This window comes from Pseudorasbora parva, chromosome 9 (genome assembly GCF_024679245.1).
Source record: "Pseudorasbora parva isolate DD20220531a chromosome 9, ASM2467924v1, whole genome shotgun sequence".
Taxonomy (NCBI): domain Eukaryota; kingdom Metazoa; phylum Chordata; class Actinopteri; order Cypriniformes; family Gobionidae; genus Pseudorasbora; species Pseudorasbora parva.
Genome location: NC_090180.1, coordinates 14564606 through 14581322, shown reverse-complemented (window position 1 = coordinate 14581322; position 16717 = coordinate 14564606). Strand labels below are relative to the sequence as shown.

Below are 16717 nucleotides of genomic sequence, written 5' to 3'. Positions count from 1 at the left end.
TCGGACCTCAGAGCAACTCTTCGTCTGTTACGGAGGCCAGCAGAAGGGAAAGGCTGTCTCCAAGCAGAGGTTAGCCCACTGGATAGTGGATGCTATAGTCTTGGCTTACCAGTCCCAAGACGTGCCTTGCCCGTTCGGTGTAAGAGCTCACTCCACTCGGAGTGTTGCTTCTTCCTGGGCGCTGGCTCAAGGCGCCTCGCTGACAGACATATGTAGAGCTGCGGGCTGGGCGACACCTAACACGTTTGCTAGATTCTATAGCTTACGTGTAGAGCCGGTATCTTCCCGCATCCTCGCCCCCAGTGGCCAGGAGCGCTAAGTGCCCGTTCTAAGTGTCGGCTTGCGAAACGCCACTCCCGCCCTCTGGGCCGGATACGTGCGTCTATTGTCTCCAGTTGTGTTCCCCGGGAAACCGGCTAACCCTGTCGAGCTCCTCCGTCACCCCTCCGGTGTCAGACGTTGCGGACCGTCTGACGCCAGGCCTGCACCCGTATGCTTGTGAAACGTGGCTGTAGGCTGGGTTCCATATGTAGCGGTTCCCTCACGGCAACCCCATATGTGTATTCTTCCACGGTATCAGCTACCCTTCGGGCTAGCCCCGTGTCTTTCCCTCGACAGAGCCCGCTCTGTCGTCTCTGGGCGTGTTCTTTCCCCCCTTCAATCAGGCTGGAACCACCCCAGAGACTGCCATATGTTGCACTACCCTGCCAGGTTAGTCCTTATGTGTATTCTGCCACCTCTCCTTCCCTGAAGGACGTGGCCCCGCAGCGTACCCTCTCTCTCAAGAACGAGGTAGGCACGCTTTCCCAGCGTTATCCAATAGTCATTCTGAGTGGGTCTTGCAGAAACAGCAGTGACTGTACTCCCTGCTTGGAGCCCTGACTTCCGTACCATACTAGACGGTGCAGTGCGCTCAAGCAGGACGCTGGAAGGGCCAGCATCCTGGCGTTTTCCATAGGGATCCCATTCGTCGGTTCAGTTCTGACGTACGTCGAACGTGACCGACTGAAAGGGAACGTCTCGGTTACGTATGTAACCCTCGTTCCCTGAAGGAGGGAACGGAGACGTACGTCCCGTCGCCAGATGCTGTGCTTCCGCTGGGAGTCCGGTCACCTTTCGGCTCCTCAGTAGGAAAAGCGCTGATCTACCATTCCACTTCCTATTTATACCCGCGCTGCGGGGCGGAGCGTGGAATGCGTGATCGCATGCCAAATTTCATTGGCTCGTTGTTAGATGCTCGAAGTAGGATTGGTCTCTAAAGTAAGATCCCATTCGTCGGTTCAGTTCTGACGTACGTCTCCGTTCCCTCCTTCAGGGAACGAGGGTTACATACGTAACCGAGACGTTAATTCGACAACGTTGTCGTCTATACGTGGAAACCCCAAAGGAAAACCTTTTCTATTTTAAGTACATCGTTGCCGTGTAAACACACCCTTAATGTTCCTATAAACAGGATTCCTTTTAACGCAAAATACAATTTAACCCTTTTATACTCAATGTTTTTCAACGCCACTCATAGCAACCTCTTGTGATTAAGTCGTACGATGACGTCTGCAGTTTAATCCCATTGTATGAAACATTTTTGGCCGTTTGTTTGACAGGAAGCATGAGGAGGCTTAGTCTTCACTTCTTGTGTGACAATAACTGGGTGGCACTGTAACGTCACTAGCTGGAGGCCATACTGGCAGCCTGCCATAAGCTCCCTGTTATTACCTGCATGGAAAGAGCTGAAGGGGTTGACACTCATAACAACAGCACTCCCAGAGTTCTGTTTCACAGACAATGCCTCCAACACCATTATACTTTTAAATCCACATATTAATACTGCAGGTGTCCTCCGGGGCACTAACCTTTGGTTAACCCTTTTTGTCTTTTCGCTCTCATAATAAACACTTTGAGAAATGTGCATGTTTACCTGTGCTTCAGTTGCTATGAAATCAAAACAGTAGGAAATGTTTTGTTTTTTTTCGGCACAATTTTGGTCAACAACTTTGGCTCCGAAATTTCAGACAAAGTTCAACACATGTGGAAGTCAAAACAAAATTGCAACATGGTCAAAATAAAGGTGTGAAGCATTGTTGAAGAAGTTGTTTTGATAGGGGCGGCACCTGGAGCGCGTCTCTTACCTCGCACGTAGAGATTGGCGGGAGCCGAGTAGCGCGTCCCGGCACTGTTCGTAGCTACACATTCGTACTTGCCCTGGTCTGATTCCTCGCTGTTTTCAATCTGCAGAGCCCCTGATGAAAAAAAACAAAAAAAAAACAAGTGTAAAAGTCACCTCTTTGATTTACGAACACGATTATGAATCCCCTGACGCAACTTTCCCCAACAACCCACAAACTTTCACAGCAAACAATCAGTAAACACTCCCTGTTTAAATGTCAGACCTGTTCCACTGTGTATATACTTTATTGGCTGAGAATGCTGCCTAAGACATATGCATAAAGCTGATTTTGCAGGTTGAGTAAGTCTACAGCTCAACATTTTTGCCTTTCACTGTCATTAGAAAACACTTTTGGGATATTAATGTCATTGACTCGGAGCCAATTACTCTACAGCACATGAGTTTATTACTGCGGTGGCATATTTATACCCACCAAAAAGAACAAAACACCAATACCACACAAAACTGTGCAGCCTGTCTGGTCACTATAGATAAGAACTGTGAACTTCATAAGGTCACGTGAGGATAATATTCAATTAGTCTTTAACACATACACTGCTGATCAAACGTTTGAAATAATTAAGACGTTTTTGAGAGAAGTCAAAAGGCCCCCCCGGCTGCATTTATTTAATAAAAAATACAGTATAAACAGTAATAATATGAAATATTACTTTCATGTAAAATAAACTTTTCCATTTGTGAATCTTCAGCATCCTTACTCCAGTCTTCAGTGATACATTTAGTCATTTCCTTCAGAAATAATTTGAACTGATTTACTGTTCAAGAATTGTTTCTTGTTATTATCAGTGTTGAACAGTAATATTTTTACTGTGACAGTAAAGACATTTATAATGTTACATTTTTATGTAAGCATTTCTATTTCAAATAACGTCTCTCTTTTGATCTTTCTGTTCATCAAAGAATACTGAAAAAAGCAAGATTTCCAGAGCAACACAACCTTTTTTCAACATTGAGAATAAGAACTTTTAATAAAAATCACATAAAAATCTATTAATACAAATGATAATTGTTCAGCTTTGCCATTACAGAGCAACATTACATTTGAAAATATATTCAAATAGAAAATAGTTCTTTCATTTTTTCTTTCTTTCTGTTTTTACTACATTTTTGATGAAATAGGGTGGATTCAGGGTGATTGGGGCACTTTTTTAGCCTGACAAGCCAGACACACATCAAGATGTTTGGTCTGGAAACTCACCATTGACAGCTCAATCCGAGGGGCGGGATAAACGGCTGTCCTTTAAACTCCCTCTGCATGGCGTGCACGCAATTGGATAGCGCTACAACCAACCAGAGCAATGAAGGTGAAGCAGAGCTAGTTGAAAGATTAAACTTTCGCCGTATCTGGTCGGCAAAACTCCGAACACATCTTCCCTTCTTAATAATGACTTCAGTGCCGTTCTTTGTTCTTATCTCAGAGAAAAGCTTAACTCCAAGTCTTCCAGAGTCGCGGTCAAAGCTGATTCGAAAGACCGCCGTTCGCCCGTTTCTGTGTTTACTAGAAGCACGCAAGCGCAACTCGGTCGTCATTATGTTAAGCCCCGCCCACCGACTCTATACACGATGTGATTGGCCTGACCAGAGTTTGGTTTTTATAGCTCAGAAGTGTATTGAAAGTTGCTAGATGACACTCGCGGCAGATTCGATTTGCTGCCACTAGGGTGCGTCTAGATTTCTAGGCTAGCACTTTTTGCCATTGAGATGATTTGGAAAAAGGGTCCCAATTAACCTGAATTCCCCCTAATACAGCCTTGATGAACATAAGACTCAACAATTATTATTATTTTTAAATCTTTGTTCCACACTTTTGACCACTAGTGCATTTCATTAATGTATTGACGATATCACATCAGTCCACAAAAGGAGGCAAATCTCAACAATGTGAAACAAAGTAAAATGCAGCAGACACTTTTGACCTACCCATTTTGACATGGGCAGGAACATCAAACGAAAAATCAATCCGGGTGTCCGAACCACAGATACGGCGTTTGCTTCGACAAGGCTCTGCCAAGCTCTTAATCTAGCAAAAGCACACATATTTACCTCTGGCAGTGGTGTACCACCGCAGCATAGGTTATCACCTGCTGTTTACCCCTGACTACTTCCCAGCATCCCAGTGCGGCAGGGAAGAAATAGCATGCACCACTAACCTTGCCCAATCTCCAAGTTCAAGGAAAACTGATTGGTGGTGTTTCCTACACTGACAAGCAGCAAATTACTAATCAATTCAGAGATTGCTCAGCGCTGATTGCCATCACCCCTCAGTCCTGACAACACATCTGATTGATGGTGCCATATTGTAAAGTAAAGGAACCACAATAAAGAAAATGAATACAAAATCCCATCTAAATCAAAGGAGGAATGTGAAAAATAACCACTTTTTATTTTTGAATGATTTATTTTAAAGCATGCATTTAAAATGATTTTTTTACCCAACACTGTTTGATATGACATGATACCGTATGTTAGAGGAATAGATCTCCCCAAAATTAAAATTCTGTCATCATTTAGGTTGAGAAAATGATGACAGAATTTTCATTTCTGGAAGAACTATCCCTTTAAATTTCAACCAGAGATGAAGTACGCCACGGAGACATGCATTTTTAAAACAAATAAATACACTGCGGGACAAGCGGTGTGTCTTGATGAGGGCATGACATTGTAATGAAGAGGATACATGCCCCTCATTGATAAAGGACACACAAAACAATATGAGTTGAGTGAGATGAATTGGACACAAAGACCTGCTGTCGCGAGCGTGATGAATTAAACGTCACACCCACGAACACTGCGATTTCAGCTAGTAGAAATCAGCAACCACTCCGGAACATTTTTTCTCCTAGCGAGCCAGACGTGTTTCCTGATTTGAAACCTGAGGTGAGGTGAGCTGGCGTGCTACAACAGTCATCAGTGGCAAACAGGCCTTTGTTACGTGCTGTGCACTTTTCCTCTTCAACTTTTTTCTGACGTTTTGCAGTCAAACTCCAGGGGTCCTCAGACCACTAACCGACTGAGTGAAGTAGGGTAATGGCAGTTTTGTCAAGTACTAGTCTCTCGTCTCTAGCAAGCGTGTTTCTGAAATCCATGTTTCATTCAGAACTGAGAGAGACTGTGTGTGTGTGTGTGTGTGTGTGTGTGTGTGATTGATCGAACGCTCCATCTTAACAATCAGGGCCGTGCCCTCATTTCCCATACATTCTCATTTTAGCATAAGTAGTATGCAAATTCAATCATTTCAATTTCATCACAGTCCAACTGGAATGTGAGAGAGACACTCTGCAGATTCTAAAGACGGCCTTCGGTCTGAAAACCAAACTCATAGCATAACTTTAATAAGACTCTGGCCTCAGAAAATATCCACAACAAACGCATGTCACAATAACTAGCGAGAGTCGATTACTTTATTCCCCTCATCCGAGGTATAGTTCATCTAAAAATGGAAACTGTCATCATTTACTGACCCTCATGTCATTCCAAACCCGCATGAATTTCTTTTTTCTGTAGAGCGCGAAAGATGATATTTTGAAAAACGAACGGATTTCTATGCATTCATTTTTACTGCATGTAAAATGTCAACCAAGACCTTCTTCAAAATCTCCTATTTCAGGTTCCACTGGTTTGGCGTGACTTGAGGGTTTGTAAATGATCACAGAATGTTTTATGAATTATTACTATGCTTTATCTTGGTAAATGAACACGGACCAAAATGCACTCTTTTTACTATGCTGTTCAAAAATTGGGGTCAGCAAGGTGTCTTTAAAAGAAGACTGCATTTATTTGATCAAAAATACAATAGAAAGCATTAATATTGTGAAATCATTCTTATATGCTGATTTGCTGCTCTAGAAACATTTCTTTTATCATCCATGTTGAAAGTTTTGTTGAATATTTTTGTGGAAACCTTGATCGTTTTTTCCCCCTGGATTCTTTGATGAACAGAAAAATCTGCATTTATTTGAAATAGAAATCTTTTGTAACTTTACAAATGGATTTACTGTCACTTTTGATCAATTGAATGCTTCCTTTATTAATAAAATTAATTTCTTTCAAAAAAATCTTACTGATCCAACCTTTTGAACAGTGTATTTCTGTTATACTGCTTCAATATTGAGAACACAGACAGGTTGAATGCTGGGACATAGGTTGAATATGTACTGAACAAGCAGGAAATGACAATGGTGCTGATGAGATGGGTAATGGAGGAGACTTTTTGAGAGACATATTCCAGCTGTCTTACCTCGAATCGGAGAACCCCCTAGGTGAAGTAAATTGAATGCAAACAAGATTGAAGAGAAGTGTTAGTAGACGAGAGAGATAGACAAAGAGAGATAAGGAAAACAAAAGGGAGGGAATCAAGTGAAAGTCAGCTTAATTAAACAGAAAGGAATCAAGTTGAGCCAGACGACTGCTCTCCGAGGATTAGTTGAATGTTGGCTGTCTGGTGCAACGGAATTAGCTTGAATAAAAAAGATCCGAGGGCAAATTTTCTTTGTGGTACAATTCTGAGATAGTTTAGGTGCCTGCCAAACCTGATGCTTTAAGGAACATTTGCAGAGCTTAGGGATACGACGTGTACTTGGGTTATTTTTGTTCACAGCATTGTTCAGAAAATCACAGACCATGTCAGGTTAAGGCGACAAGTTTGCCGTGAGAATAGCAGAAACAGCTGCCAGCAATTCTGTACACGTGAATTTAAGTCAACGTGAAATGTCATTCGACTCGTTTTACTTCCATAACTGAAGTATTTCACAGTGCATCTTCTCAGAGTATTTAACTGATAATTGGCATTTCATTACTCGGCTATTAGCAAACCCAGTGGTATATTGCTATGAATGGGAGAAACTACAATGCGCGATGTTGCGGATCTAGTAATGGAAGACCTGCCATCTAAATAAGAGACAATCATCAGTTGGTAGTTGTCATTGCATCACTGCACATCACTATTAGATGCAGCAATTCCCGATTAAATGTTTTTAATGCTTTTTGAGTGCAAGAAAACAACATTATCCTTGCCAATTTCAAATACGTTATTTAAATGCGAGTTTGGCATGCAGGTTTTTTTTTAAAGGCAAGCAGTTTGGCGACCAAACCATGTGAGTTTGGCGAGCTTTTCAAGCCAAAAAAAGTTCTTGCATGTCGAAAATAGCCTTCAATAGTCTTGAGGTGTTGCGAATATGGCCAACCAAGTGGACTTATTTTCCTTCAAGGGACTTTGCTACTGATTAAATTAACTGTTTGTGCAGCCTATACATGAAGTCAGATGAAAAGCTATAAATCATACACCAAAGAAAGTTCAATTTGATTTCATGTCGACAAACTATCGGTCCAATACCTAACCTTGTGATTTAACCGACAGTCCGTTCAAATGGTTTAATCCGCCATTGCGTTGTCTATTAGAATCCACTTATCTACTAAACTATCTACTATTAAATCAGCAAACATGTCATTCAACATTCTCCTAACTAGTTAAACAGGCAGATAAGCCAGATAAGACTAGGTTTATTGTCATAATTTTATGTTAAGAGTGTCCTAAAAGGGCCATAAAGTTTTGCGCCTCATGTCGTCCAGAGATAAGCTCTTTGAGGAAGCAATATTTTGATCGTTGGTGAAATGGTACATTTTGTTCATTTGACTTTTTGCAAGGCATTCAGGACTCAAACTTTCAAATGCATAACTGTTTACTTAGATGCTGATGCTAGAACCTAGAGAACAAGCTCCGCTGTGGACTTGCCCTCTAAATGAAGTGGATTTAGTGGAGAGGGATAAACTCTGAGTCAGTCAGGAGCCATTAATCCAGCCTGGGCAAAGTCCTGTTCATCCGTCTGATCCTAGGTCAGACCTGAGCCGTCTATCCATTAGGAAGGTCTACAATGTAAATAGAGCGGCTGATCCTCTCCGGGCCGCTCTCGTATTCCCTTAAGGGTGCCTACAATTACCCAGACCATTTGCATGTGGCTCAAGACTGAAAAATAACCACATCAACACATTTCCTTATACATTTCACAAATTGGCAGACCAAAGGCCTGACATTGCACAACAACCAAAATAATTGACGTTTCATATTTTATTATCAAGTTCATTAAACTAAAGTAGTAAAACATTGACAGAAAAGAAAGCTAAGTGAAAACAGAGATGTGTCAAAAAGGTGTCTGTATTTGCTACCTGTTAAGTTTAATATATTAGTCCCTGCTTCGTAAGTAGTGTGCCATCCATACCTGAACGAAGCTGTTTAATTCGCCCGTTGCTGTTGATGTCTACAGGTAGGAAGTCCTTGAACCAAGTGATCTCCGGGTCAGGGTTCCCGCTGGCGGCACAGAGCATCGTGGTTGTTCTTGTTCGCTCCACCACTTTCAGCTGAGGGCCCATGTCTATGGTGGGGAAGCCATGAGGAATCTGGTTTTCTGTAGCAAGAAAAAGAAAAAGAAAAACAGGTCAAGTCAAGAGCCAAAAATCTAATGATTTACCAAAATAAGGATAATGATCTCAAAGAACTCTGATTGCTATAAATCAAGGGTTAGAGATGTGAGTCAGACGTAATTGTCCTGCTCAAGCAAATCCAGTGCTTGTCTCATTAGTGCACTGAATCAATTCACTTCCCAGAAAATTGCCTTCCTTTGCATTAATAAGATCAAAGCATGGCTAATCCACAGGACATGTGTGTACCGTTATTCTTACATGTAACACCATATGGACGCCAAGCTTAAAGTTTTAAGCTGCAAGCTTTTGGTTTGCTCTAAATCTTTATAGGAGTTTGAGCATAGATGGAGCAAAAAGAATGAGAAAGCAACATGCTAATTTGACTAGTTAGAACAAGTTTAACTACTAGCACTATTATTGACATTCATCATTCTTTATAGTTTCACTTTTTTTTGTGCTGCTTTTGAATCCAGCAGGGAGACTTATATAAGGTTATTTTTATTCCTTGTTAGTATTACAATTTCGAAATAACCTTAAAGCTACACTGTGTGATATTTTCCCCCATCTAGCAGTGTAAAGGTATATGACCATCCAGTGAATATTAGTTTCTGTTCCTCTCAATTCTGATTTCGTTTTAACTCCTACGGTGGCCGATTTAGTCCAAGATTAACATGGCAATCCCCCTCTTCACATTCAACACGGTGCCATCGAGTGTTAAAACGCGAAAGGTGAAGCTTGAATTTATGGGTATGTCCCTCTTTGGCTAATGTACTTTCAAGATGGAGGAGCAACATGGCGACCTGCATTCAAACCCCTCACCTGTATGTATTTTCAATGGCATATTATAAACTTACTAGAATACTTTATTTTTTGAAAGAAGTAAATATACATTAATGAGCACATATATTTTTGAAAGAACTAAGTGTTTTTAGCTAAGAATAAACTAAAATATGTACACAGTGTAGCTTTAACTAATTATTATTGATATTATCATTGCTCTCATAATTTCTTATCTTCTAACCAGCAACGTATGACTTCTGTTGTTGTTAAATGTGCTTTATAAATAAATTACTTTATAGGTTCCATTTAGAACATTTAAGATCAAAGTTTTAAAATGTCATCATTTTTATTATTTTCCCAATTCAAAATGTAAGCAGCAGCAATGACATCATCAAAACACTTGCATTTTCAATTGCCACTGGGCTTACATAGTGAATTTTGATAGCTCTATTCTTTCTTATATCATTTGAACCATCTACAGCCGCCTCACTCCAAAAATGGTGATGTGTTGATACCCATGTGCCACAGAAATCAGTGTGTAAAGTAACGATTTACAAATACTTTTGTTACTGTAATTGAGTAGTTTTTCTCAGGAACTGTACTTTTTTTAAACAGTGTACTTTAACTTTTACTTGAGTACATTTTAAGTGCTGTATCGATACTTTTGCTGCGCTATTTTCCCTAAACCTTCCGTCGCTACATTATGTTTAAAAAAAAAAAAAAGTCGAATCAGTCCTGTGTCTCCATCCGTCACGGACGCGACTCTTGGGCCGTCAAATCAAACAAACCCCCTTTTATCAAATGGGGTTGTTGCTGCTGTATGTTGACTGAAATTGTGAAATTGCCTTAAACAATTACAAAAAATTGCACACACAAATGGTCTGTGTTCTGTTAGCGCTGCACAAGCTTGCGGTGCCATCTGCTGGAAACACTTGATTTAGCTTTATTTTTTTTGCCAGGCTTCAAAGTGCATTAGACATTAACCGATCGTCACTGCTAGATTTTTGTCCCTTACATCGATTTCGTTTAACATGTAAACGCATTAACCTGTTTTCTGTCAGCATATTAAAGTGCTTATTTTAATGTAATGTGTTCTTACATGGCGATTTAATTTATATTTAAATGGATTTACACAGAATGGTTGTAATAAATGTTCCCAGATTCCCAGTTGCTTTCTCAAATATAACATGGCTGTATTTTTATTACTAGAAGTCAAAAATAAAAATAGTCAAAGAAATATTGAAATACTGTTGATGATCTCATGTTTTTTTGTTCTTACTGAGAATCATCCATAAATGTGTAAGCTACATTTTTACTTTGCAGGGTATAAGGTGGAATAACATTCATAGCATAATACTCACTACTCTTGAGTACCTTTAAAAGGGCTACTTTTTACTCCTACTTTGAGTAGTATTTAGGACAGGTATACTTTTACTCTACTTGAACTACATTTTTTGACAAGTAACAGTACTTCTACTTGAGTATGCTTTTTCAGTTCTCTTTCCACAACTGACAGAAATACAACAAATCATGTGACAACTGCAACATGCACTTGATGCGGCATTTAATTTATGCAAAACCACAGTCTAAAACGGCTTACCTAAACTTTAAACCGAACACATATATTTTGCGGACTTGCAAACACTGCTGTTTTCTTCTGGAAATGCAAATCTAGTTGACAAATAAAGCTTTGTCCTTCAATGGTTTGGAAAACACCCTTTCCATTCTGATACAGACTGTGACGCTTTTCACTACTTCTACACAAGCGAGTAACAGAGCAGATATCTCCAAGTACAAACATTTGCATAATTAACACAAATAATATGAAGAATATGAAAATGAACACTAATTATATCAGAAACCAGATAAGCAAGTTGGCAAGGCTGTAAACATACGGTTTCTAAGCACGAAAACATAAGCAACGCTATGGCACTTGTCTAAAATCTCTTTTTTCCCCTCTTCTCAAACATTCACACAAATGTTTGGATGAAAGCCCAGCATGAGTAATATTCACACTTGCAATAGCAACATTAGTGCAACACCACACTCTCTTTGATGCCAAGGTAAGCCAAAGGGCAAGGCTGAAATATTCAATTTGAGACAATCCTCTGCATGTGACAAACATTCTCAATCTAAGCTCTACATAGCACTACAGTCAACGGCCATTTATCATCTCTTTCTTATTCCAGTTCGTTCAACATTAAATCATCGGCGTATTGATCCTCAGAGCATCAAGCAACGCTTCTCGTGGAAGCTGAATTGAAAAGCTCTCACAAAAGACTACGACTTCAAATTTGAGACTAGTGTTCCAGGACAATGTAAATCAGACATGTCCACAGTGAGCAAACCTCAAAAGGGTTTTTTCACGAATCACTAATCCCCTTATGAAAACATCGAAATACGGAGTCGTTTAGAAAGCAGAAAATGTTGCGCGGAATCTGCACTGGAGGGCAGTTTTCAGTACAAGGTAACTTGGAATATGAGGCTGGTTAAGTTATGCCTCATTAAGAAGCAAAAACAATTCTTTTTTCCAAGTGTGACCTTCAGAAACTGTCATGTATCGAAGCGTACATTCTTGCCTTGGCGTGCTTGAGAGAGGTCAGCTACCTGCGCGAGTGTGGGCTGTATCGCTGAGCGGATTCTAAATAAACAATTGAATATATTTTCTCGAGAAGGAACATACAAATAGTACCTACCAAGTATCATATAGTCAGCATGCAAAAAAGGTAACAAAGTGCACAGGAACATCTAAGAGAAAACCAACTGTGCTGTTTTCTCAGTGGAGTGTGAAGACAGTGGGGTGTATTTCAGGCTCCCCTATCAGGTGTGGAAAAAACAGAAAAAATTATCTCCTGGTGTTTCAGGTGACAAAGTGAAGGAAAAAAAAGGTGTTTTGAGAAAAGGTGTTTATCCAAAATAATTTTTTGAGCAAGTACATAACCACTCAGTGTTCAAAGCGATCTGCCCGATTTACAACGTTAAGCTTGTAATAATGATTTTTATTCCAGTGGTACTGGTGGATATCCTCGGGAAATTCAAGCATATCTTCGTGTCATTGCGTCACCTCTGTACACATAAAGAAGTAGTCCTGGTAACCGGCTGTATTGCTCAGTTTCCGATTCATCCGTTGTAAAATGCAAAAGCATTCGCACTTCAGAGTGGATACAGAAAAAAAGAGACTACAACCGGGCCGATGCGAAAACAAGGATAGAAATGGCTTTTAAAGGTGGCGTGAACTCTGTGTTTTCTCTGCTTTTTTCTGCTGGACAGGTATGACATTTCAATGGTAAAATTAGGCTATGTAACAGAAGCACGCTTGCTTGGTTAATTCATAGAGTTATGGAGTGCATTATGGTAAACATCAGTTATTTTGTGCTTGCTATGAGAGGGATTCACCTCTACTCCACATTCATTTGTTGGTATATGACAATTAGAAATTAGACTGCACACTTATGGATACACATTATGTATTCACGCAAAGCTGATGTAACATTAACAATTTGAAAAAGTATAATTTGCACTGTGTAACGTGATATGATAAACGATCGTTAGATTTAAACATCGCGATTTATTGCCATGCTTGTTTCCCCTTAGTTGGTCAGAAGAAAAGTGGATGTTAGCTACTTACTTGTTCAGATGGTATTCTTATATCGGTCATACATACATTCAAACAGTAGAGTCTGTGATTTCAAATGACAGTATGCTAGCCTATCCACACCGGCGCGGTGAATGACAGCTGTTCATTCTCCTCTAAACATTGGATTCCTCTGCGCTGTGTCGTGCCGAGGCACAACTGACGTAAAGTTGATAATTCCACGACTAACTACAATTGCAGTTTTTGAACAGAGGTGGTGATATAGAGGAAAAACTACGGACTGCAGCTTTAAGGCTTTTATTTTTTGTTGTTGTTGTGAAAGTCATCTTACTGACACCTAGTGGTGTGAATGAAGAAACATGCAATAGAAAAAAATTCTTGGGTGCAGAAAGCTTTTCGTTATGATTAATTTCATGAGCGAAAGAGGCCAATAACAGAAAGGGTACTGAGATAAATGAGTATTACTCAGGTGGTCATGTGACCACAACATGGCGGCCACCGTAAGGCGACTCATAGGCTACTAATGTGTCTGGAGTCTTCATCTAACATACATTGTACAGCTTTTTAACTACTCATTACTTTTTAATGAGGAAAAATTGCTGACTGGACCTTTAAATATACTTCCTAATATTTTGCTTCTTAGAAATGTTTATAACAATGACACTTCCTTTCAAGTATAGTCAGTATGAAAAAAAAGTAAATGGTATATGAAGGTAAAAACAATTGAGAAGCAGATGGATTTATTCCACAAAAGAAAGCACAGAGGGAAAAAAAAACTGATGGTTACGCTTTTGCATTTCCTAAATAAAAGCTCCATTCTCCACCCTTGGAAGCACTTTTATCATTTACACCTCTTTACTATGCATGAGGATTTAAAAAACAGAAGACTCAAAGCTCAGAAATTTGTTTTTAAATCAAATAATGTGTGCTTATATTGAGTCGAGCAAGGACTCCATTACTGAGATGAATAGGTAAAGAGAGGGAAAAAGCCTGCAAAATGTCCCGCTCTGTCCCGAGTCTGCGCCGCACCATAGATGTGGGTGCCACAGCAGATGGCGGTTTGAATTTAAAAAGCCTGCCAACGCTATTTTCATTGTTTCCCCGAAGCAGTTATGACAAGGTGCTTGGCTCAGATGGGGTGATACATTTGGTGGGTAATTGGGATGCCATCTTGTAAAGAGCAAAGAGAAACTTGAGAGCGAACGGAATGAGGAGGAAGTATGAGGAACAGCGAGAGAGCTCAGCAGAAATGTTCCAGCAAACGGTCAATAGAGAGAAACTGGACTTTATTGACATTGGTCATGTGCTGGGATCCTCTGCTTGTGTTGCAGAGTTTTGTTTCACCTTTGTCTGAGAGGTTACGCAATCGAATGAGGTCATGGTATATGAGAAGCAGAAATCCTGACAATTACAGACAAAGAGTACAGGCTCAAGTTTTTATGCAACGTCAACACCTTATTTGTATCACGTTACTTTAAAAATGCAGTTGAGCCTACTGGCATTTAAAGAGAAACAAAGATAGCAGCTTGACTATGATTCACAGATTCATGACTACCAAAACCACGTCTACCCTTTAACCTCTTAACCTTCGCCCTGCACCGAGAAATAAATTAAAAAATGACATACCCCAAATAAAAATGTCTGCAGCTCTTAAACCCTATGGTCTATATCCATAAATGTGGTCTTATTTTAAACTAGACACTTCAAATTATGTTACCCAAAAGTCATAATAACTCAAAGTAGTATAGGGACAGATTAAAACAAGGGGAAATATGCATGTAAGTGACTCACGTTTTAATTTTTTTATTATTCCCTTATGGAAAAAATATGAGATTTTAATTTTAATGCCCTGAAAATAACCTAAATATAAAACTGAATGTCTGAACATGCTTTGATTAAAATTTGAGGACGATTCTCTCAAAAATGTAGCTTCTGTAAGCTTTTATGTCAAAAAAGACTGGGCGTCCTTTCAATAAAGTCCAATTATATTAGAACATTTGTGTAATAGTAAAGAGTAGTTTTTATTCAAATAAATCTGCAATAAACTGCTAATTATAATGCATTTGCAGGCCCTGATAACTAAAACAACTATTTACAGAATTTACAAGTGTTAAAAAACTCATTTAGTTGATAAAAACAGTCTCTAATTTAGTCTGCGCGTTGTGTATGGTAAGTGTGTGCGGCAGGCAGGCGCTCACACTGGCAGGCGCTGGATACTAATGAATACCTTGAAGACGACGCTAAGTAAGCATGAGGTATTCACCAATGCTTCTTACGACATCTCTTACAGAAACTACGCAAAATATTGTCTTTTGATTCGTTACTACATCCATCAATCAAATCTATGCTGGCTATGCATTGGCTAGGCATTGACTGGCGTATCCAACTAAGGACCGGCGAGTTTGACTGACAGATGTATCACCCAGTGACGAGCTCCCTTTCTATTTATGTGTCCTAGTCAGCTTTTGATTGAAGGAGAGAGACCTGGGAGGGTTTAATATGACCGGAACAATCCACAGTACAGGGGAGATTGTCAAAATAATGATTATAATCGCTATTTCATTGAAAATGGACATGATTGATTACTCTTAACGCAAAGCGCTTATGCAAACAACGGAGGATTTTTAGTTTTTTCCCCTTATTTTTCGTTTTTTTGGATTAAAAGTGGGATGCATTTTGAAGAGTGGACTCTTACACAGACATGTATGCTGTTGTTTCGTGGATTCGTCCGATCTGATCTGAACGTCAGGAGATGAAAGATGAGTACCGCGTTCATTATGCTAATGTTTAAATAGCCACTGCTTTAGCATTTAATTTAACCCTTTCCTCTCTGGTGTATTTATTGCAAAAACGAGTTCAGAACATGAATCTTGAGTGTTTTAGCTTTCAAATGATGCATAGTTTGTGATAGTTGATTGAACAGCTTGTATAAAACAAAAGTAATTATAAGTAGAGACACGCCCACTTGCGTCAGACGCCCCGCCCACGAACCGGTGCGGATTAAGAAGTTAAGCATCATGTCCTACTTTTACACTCGGTGCAGCTCTATTGTTCACTGTTAATGAAATTAGGGTTTATTAACTTTAGAATTATATTTTTGGTTAACTTTCAAACAACACGACTGCCTATGCACTAAACCCTAGAGTAAAAAAAAAAAAAGTGAGGTCACTTAATACTTTTATTCAGCAAGGATGCATTTCATTGGTCAAAAAAAAAAAAAGTATAATGTTACAAAGGATTTCTCTTTCAAATATTATATTTATTATATCCAAATGATCAGTTTACACAAAAATATTAAGCAGCACAACTATTCTCAACATTGATAATAAGAAACGTTTCGACCAAATCAGCACCAAATCCAAATATATTTAAAACAGTTATTTTAAATTCTAATAATATTTCACATTATAACTGTTTTTTACTGTGTTTTTCATCAAATAAATGCAGCTTTTGTGAGCATAAAAGACTTCTTTCAAAATCTTTTGAAAGATATGTAGATAATGTGGCCAATCGTGAAATTCAGAAGAAGAAAAAACTACAAGATTCTTTTTCTTTCTGCAGTGTATGAAAGCAATCACTAGGTCTTCTTTCTTTCTAGGTTTAAATGTTACGCATTTCCTATGTTTTTGCTGTTTACAATATACACAACTTCACAAAATCCTTCTGTGACACCATTTTTTATTTATTTGATTACCAACCTTTTTAATTTTGGTGGTGTTGTGTATTTAATTGCTCATGCT

The 16717-nt window shown here is 39.3% G+C and overlaps 1 protein-coding gene across 9 annotated transcripts in view; it reads right to left on the bottom strand.

The window, feature by feature from the left end:
* ptprfb (protein tyrosine phosphatase receptor type Fb) overlaps positions 1–16717 on the bottom strand; it is a 262848-nt gene that overhangs the window by 96639 nt on the left and 149492 nt on the right. For 5 of the 9 annotated variants that reach the window (XM_067454042.1, XM_067454046.1, XM_067454048.1 and 2 more), the window contains exons 5-7: positions 8401–8586; positions 6423–6440; positions 2127–2237 (exon numbers count right to left, since the gene is read on the bottom strand). In XM_067454042.1, coding sequence (XP_067310143.1) covers positions 2127–2237; positions 6423–6440; positions 8401–8586 — 315 coding nt within the window. The remainder of the gene's footprint in view (positions 1–2126; positions 2238–6422; positions 6441–8400; positions 8587–16717) is intronic. The other 4 variants (XM_067454045.1, XM_067454047.1, XM_067454049.1 and 1 more) reach the window with 1 other exon arrangement.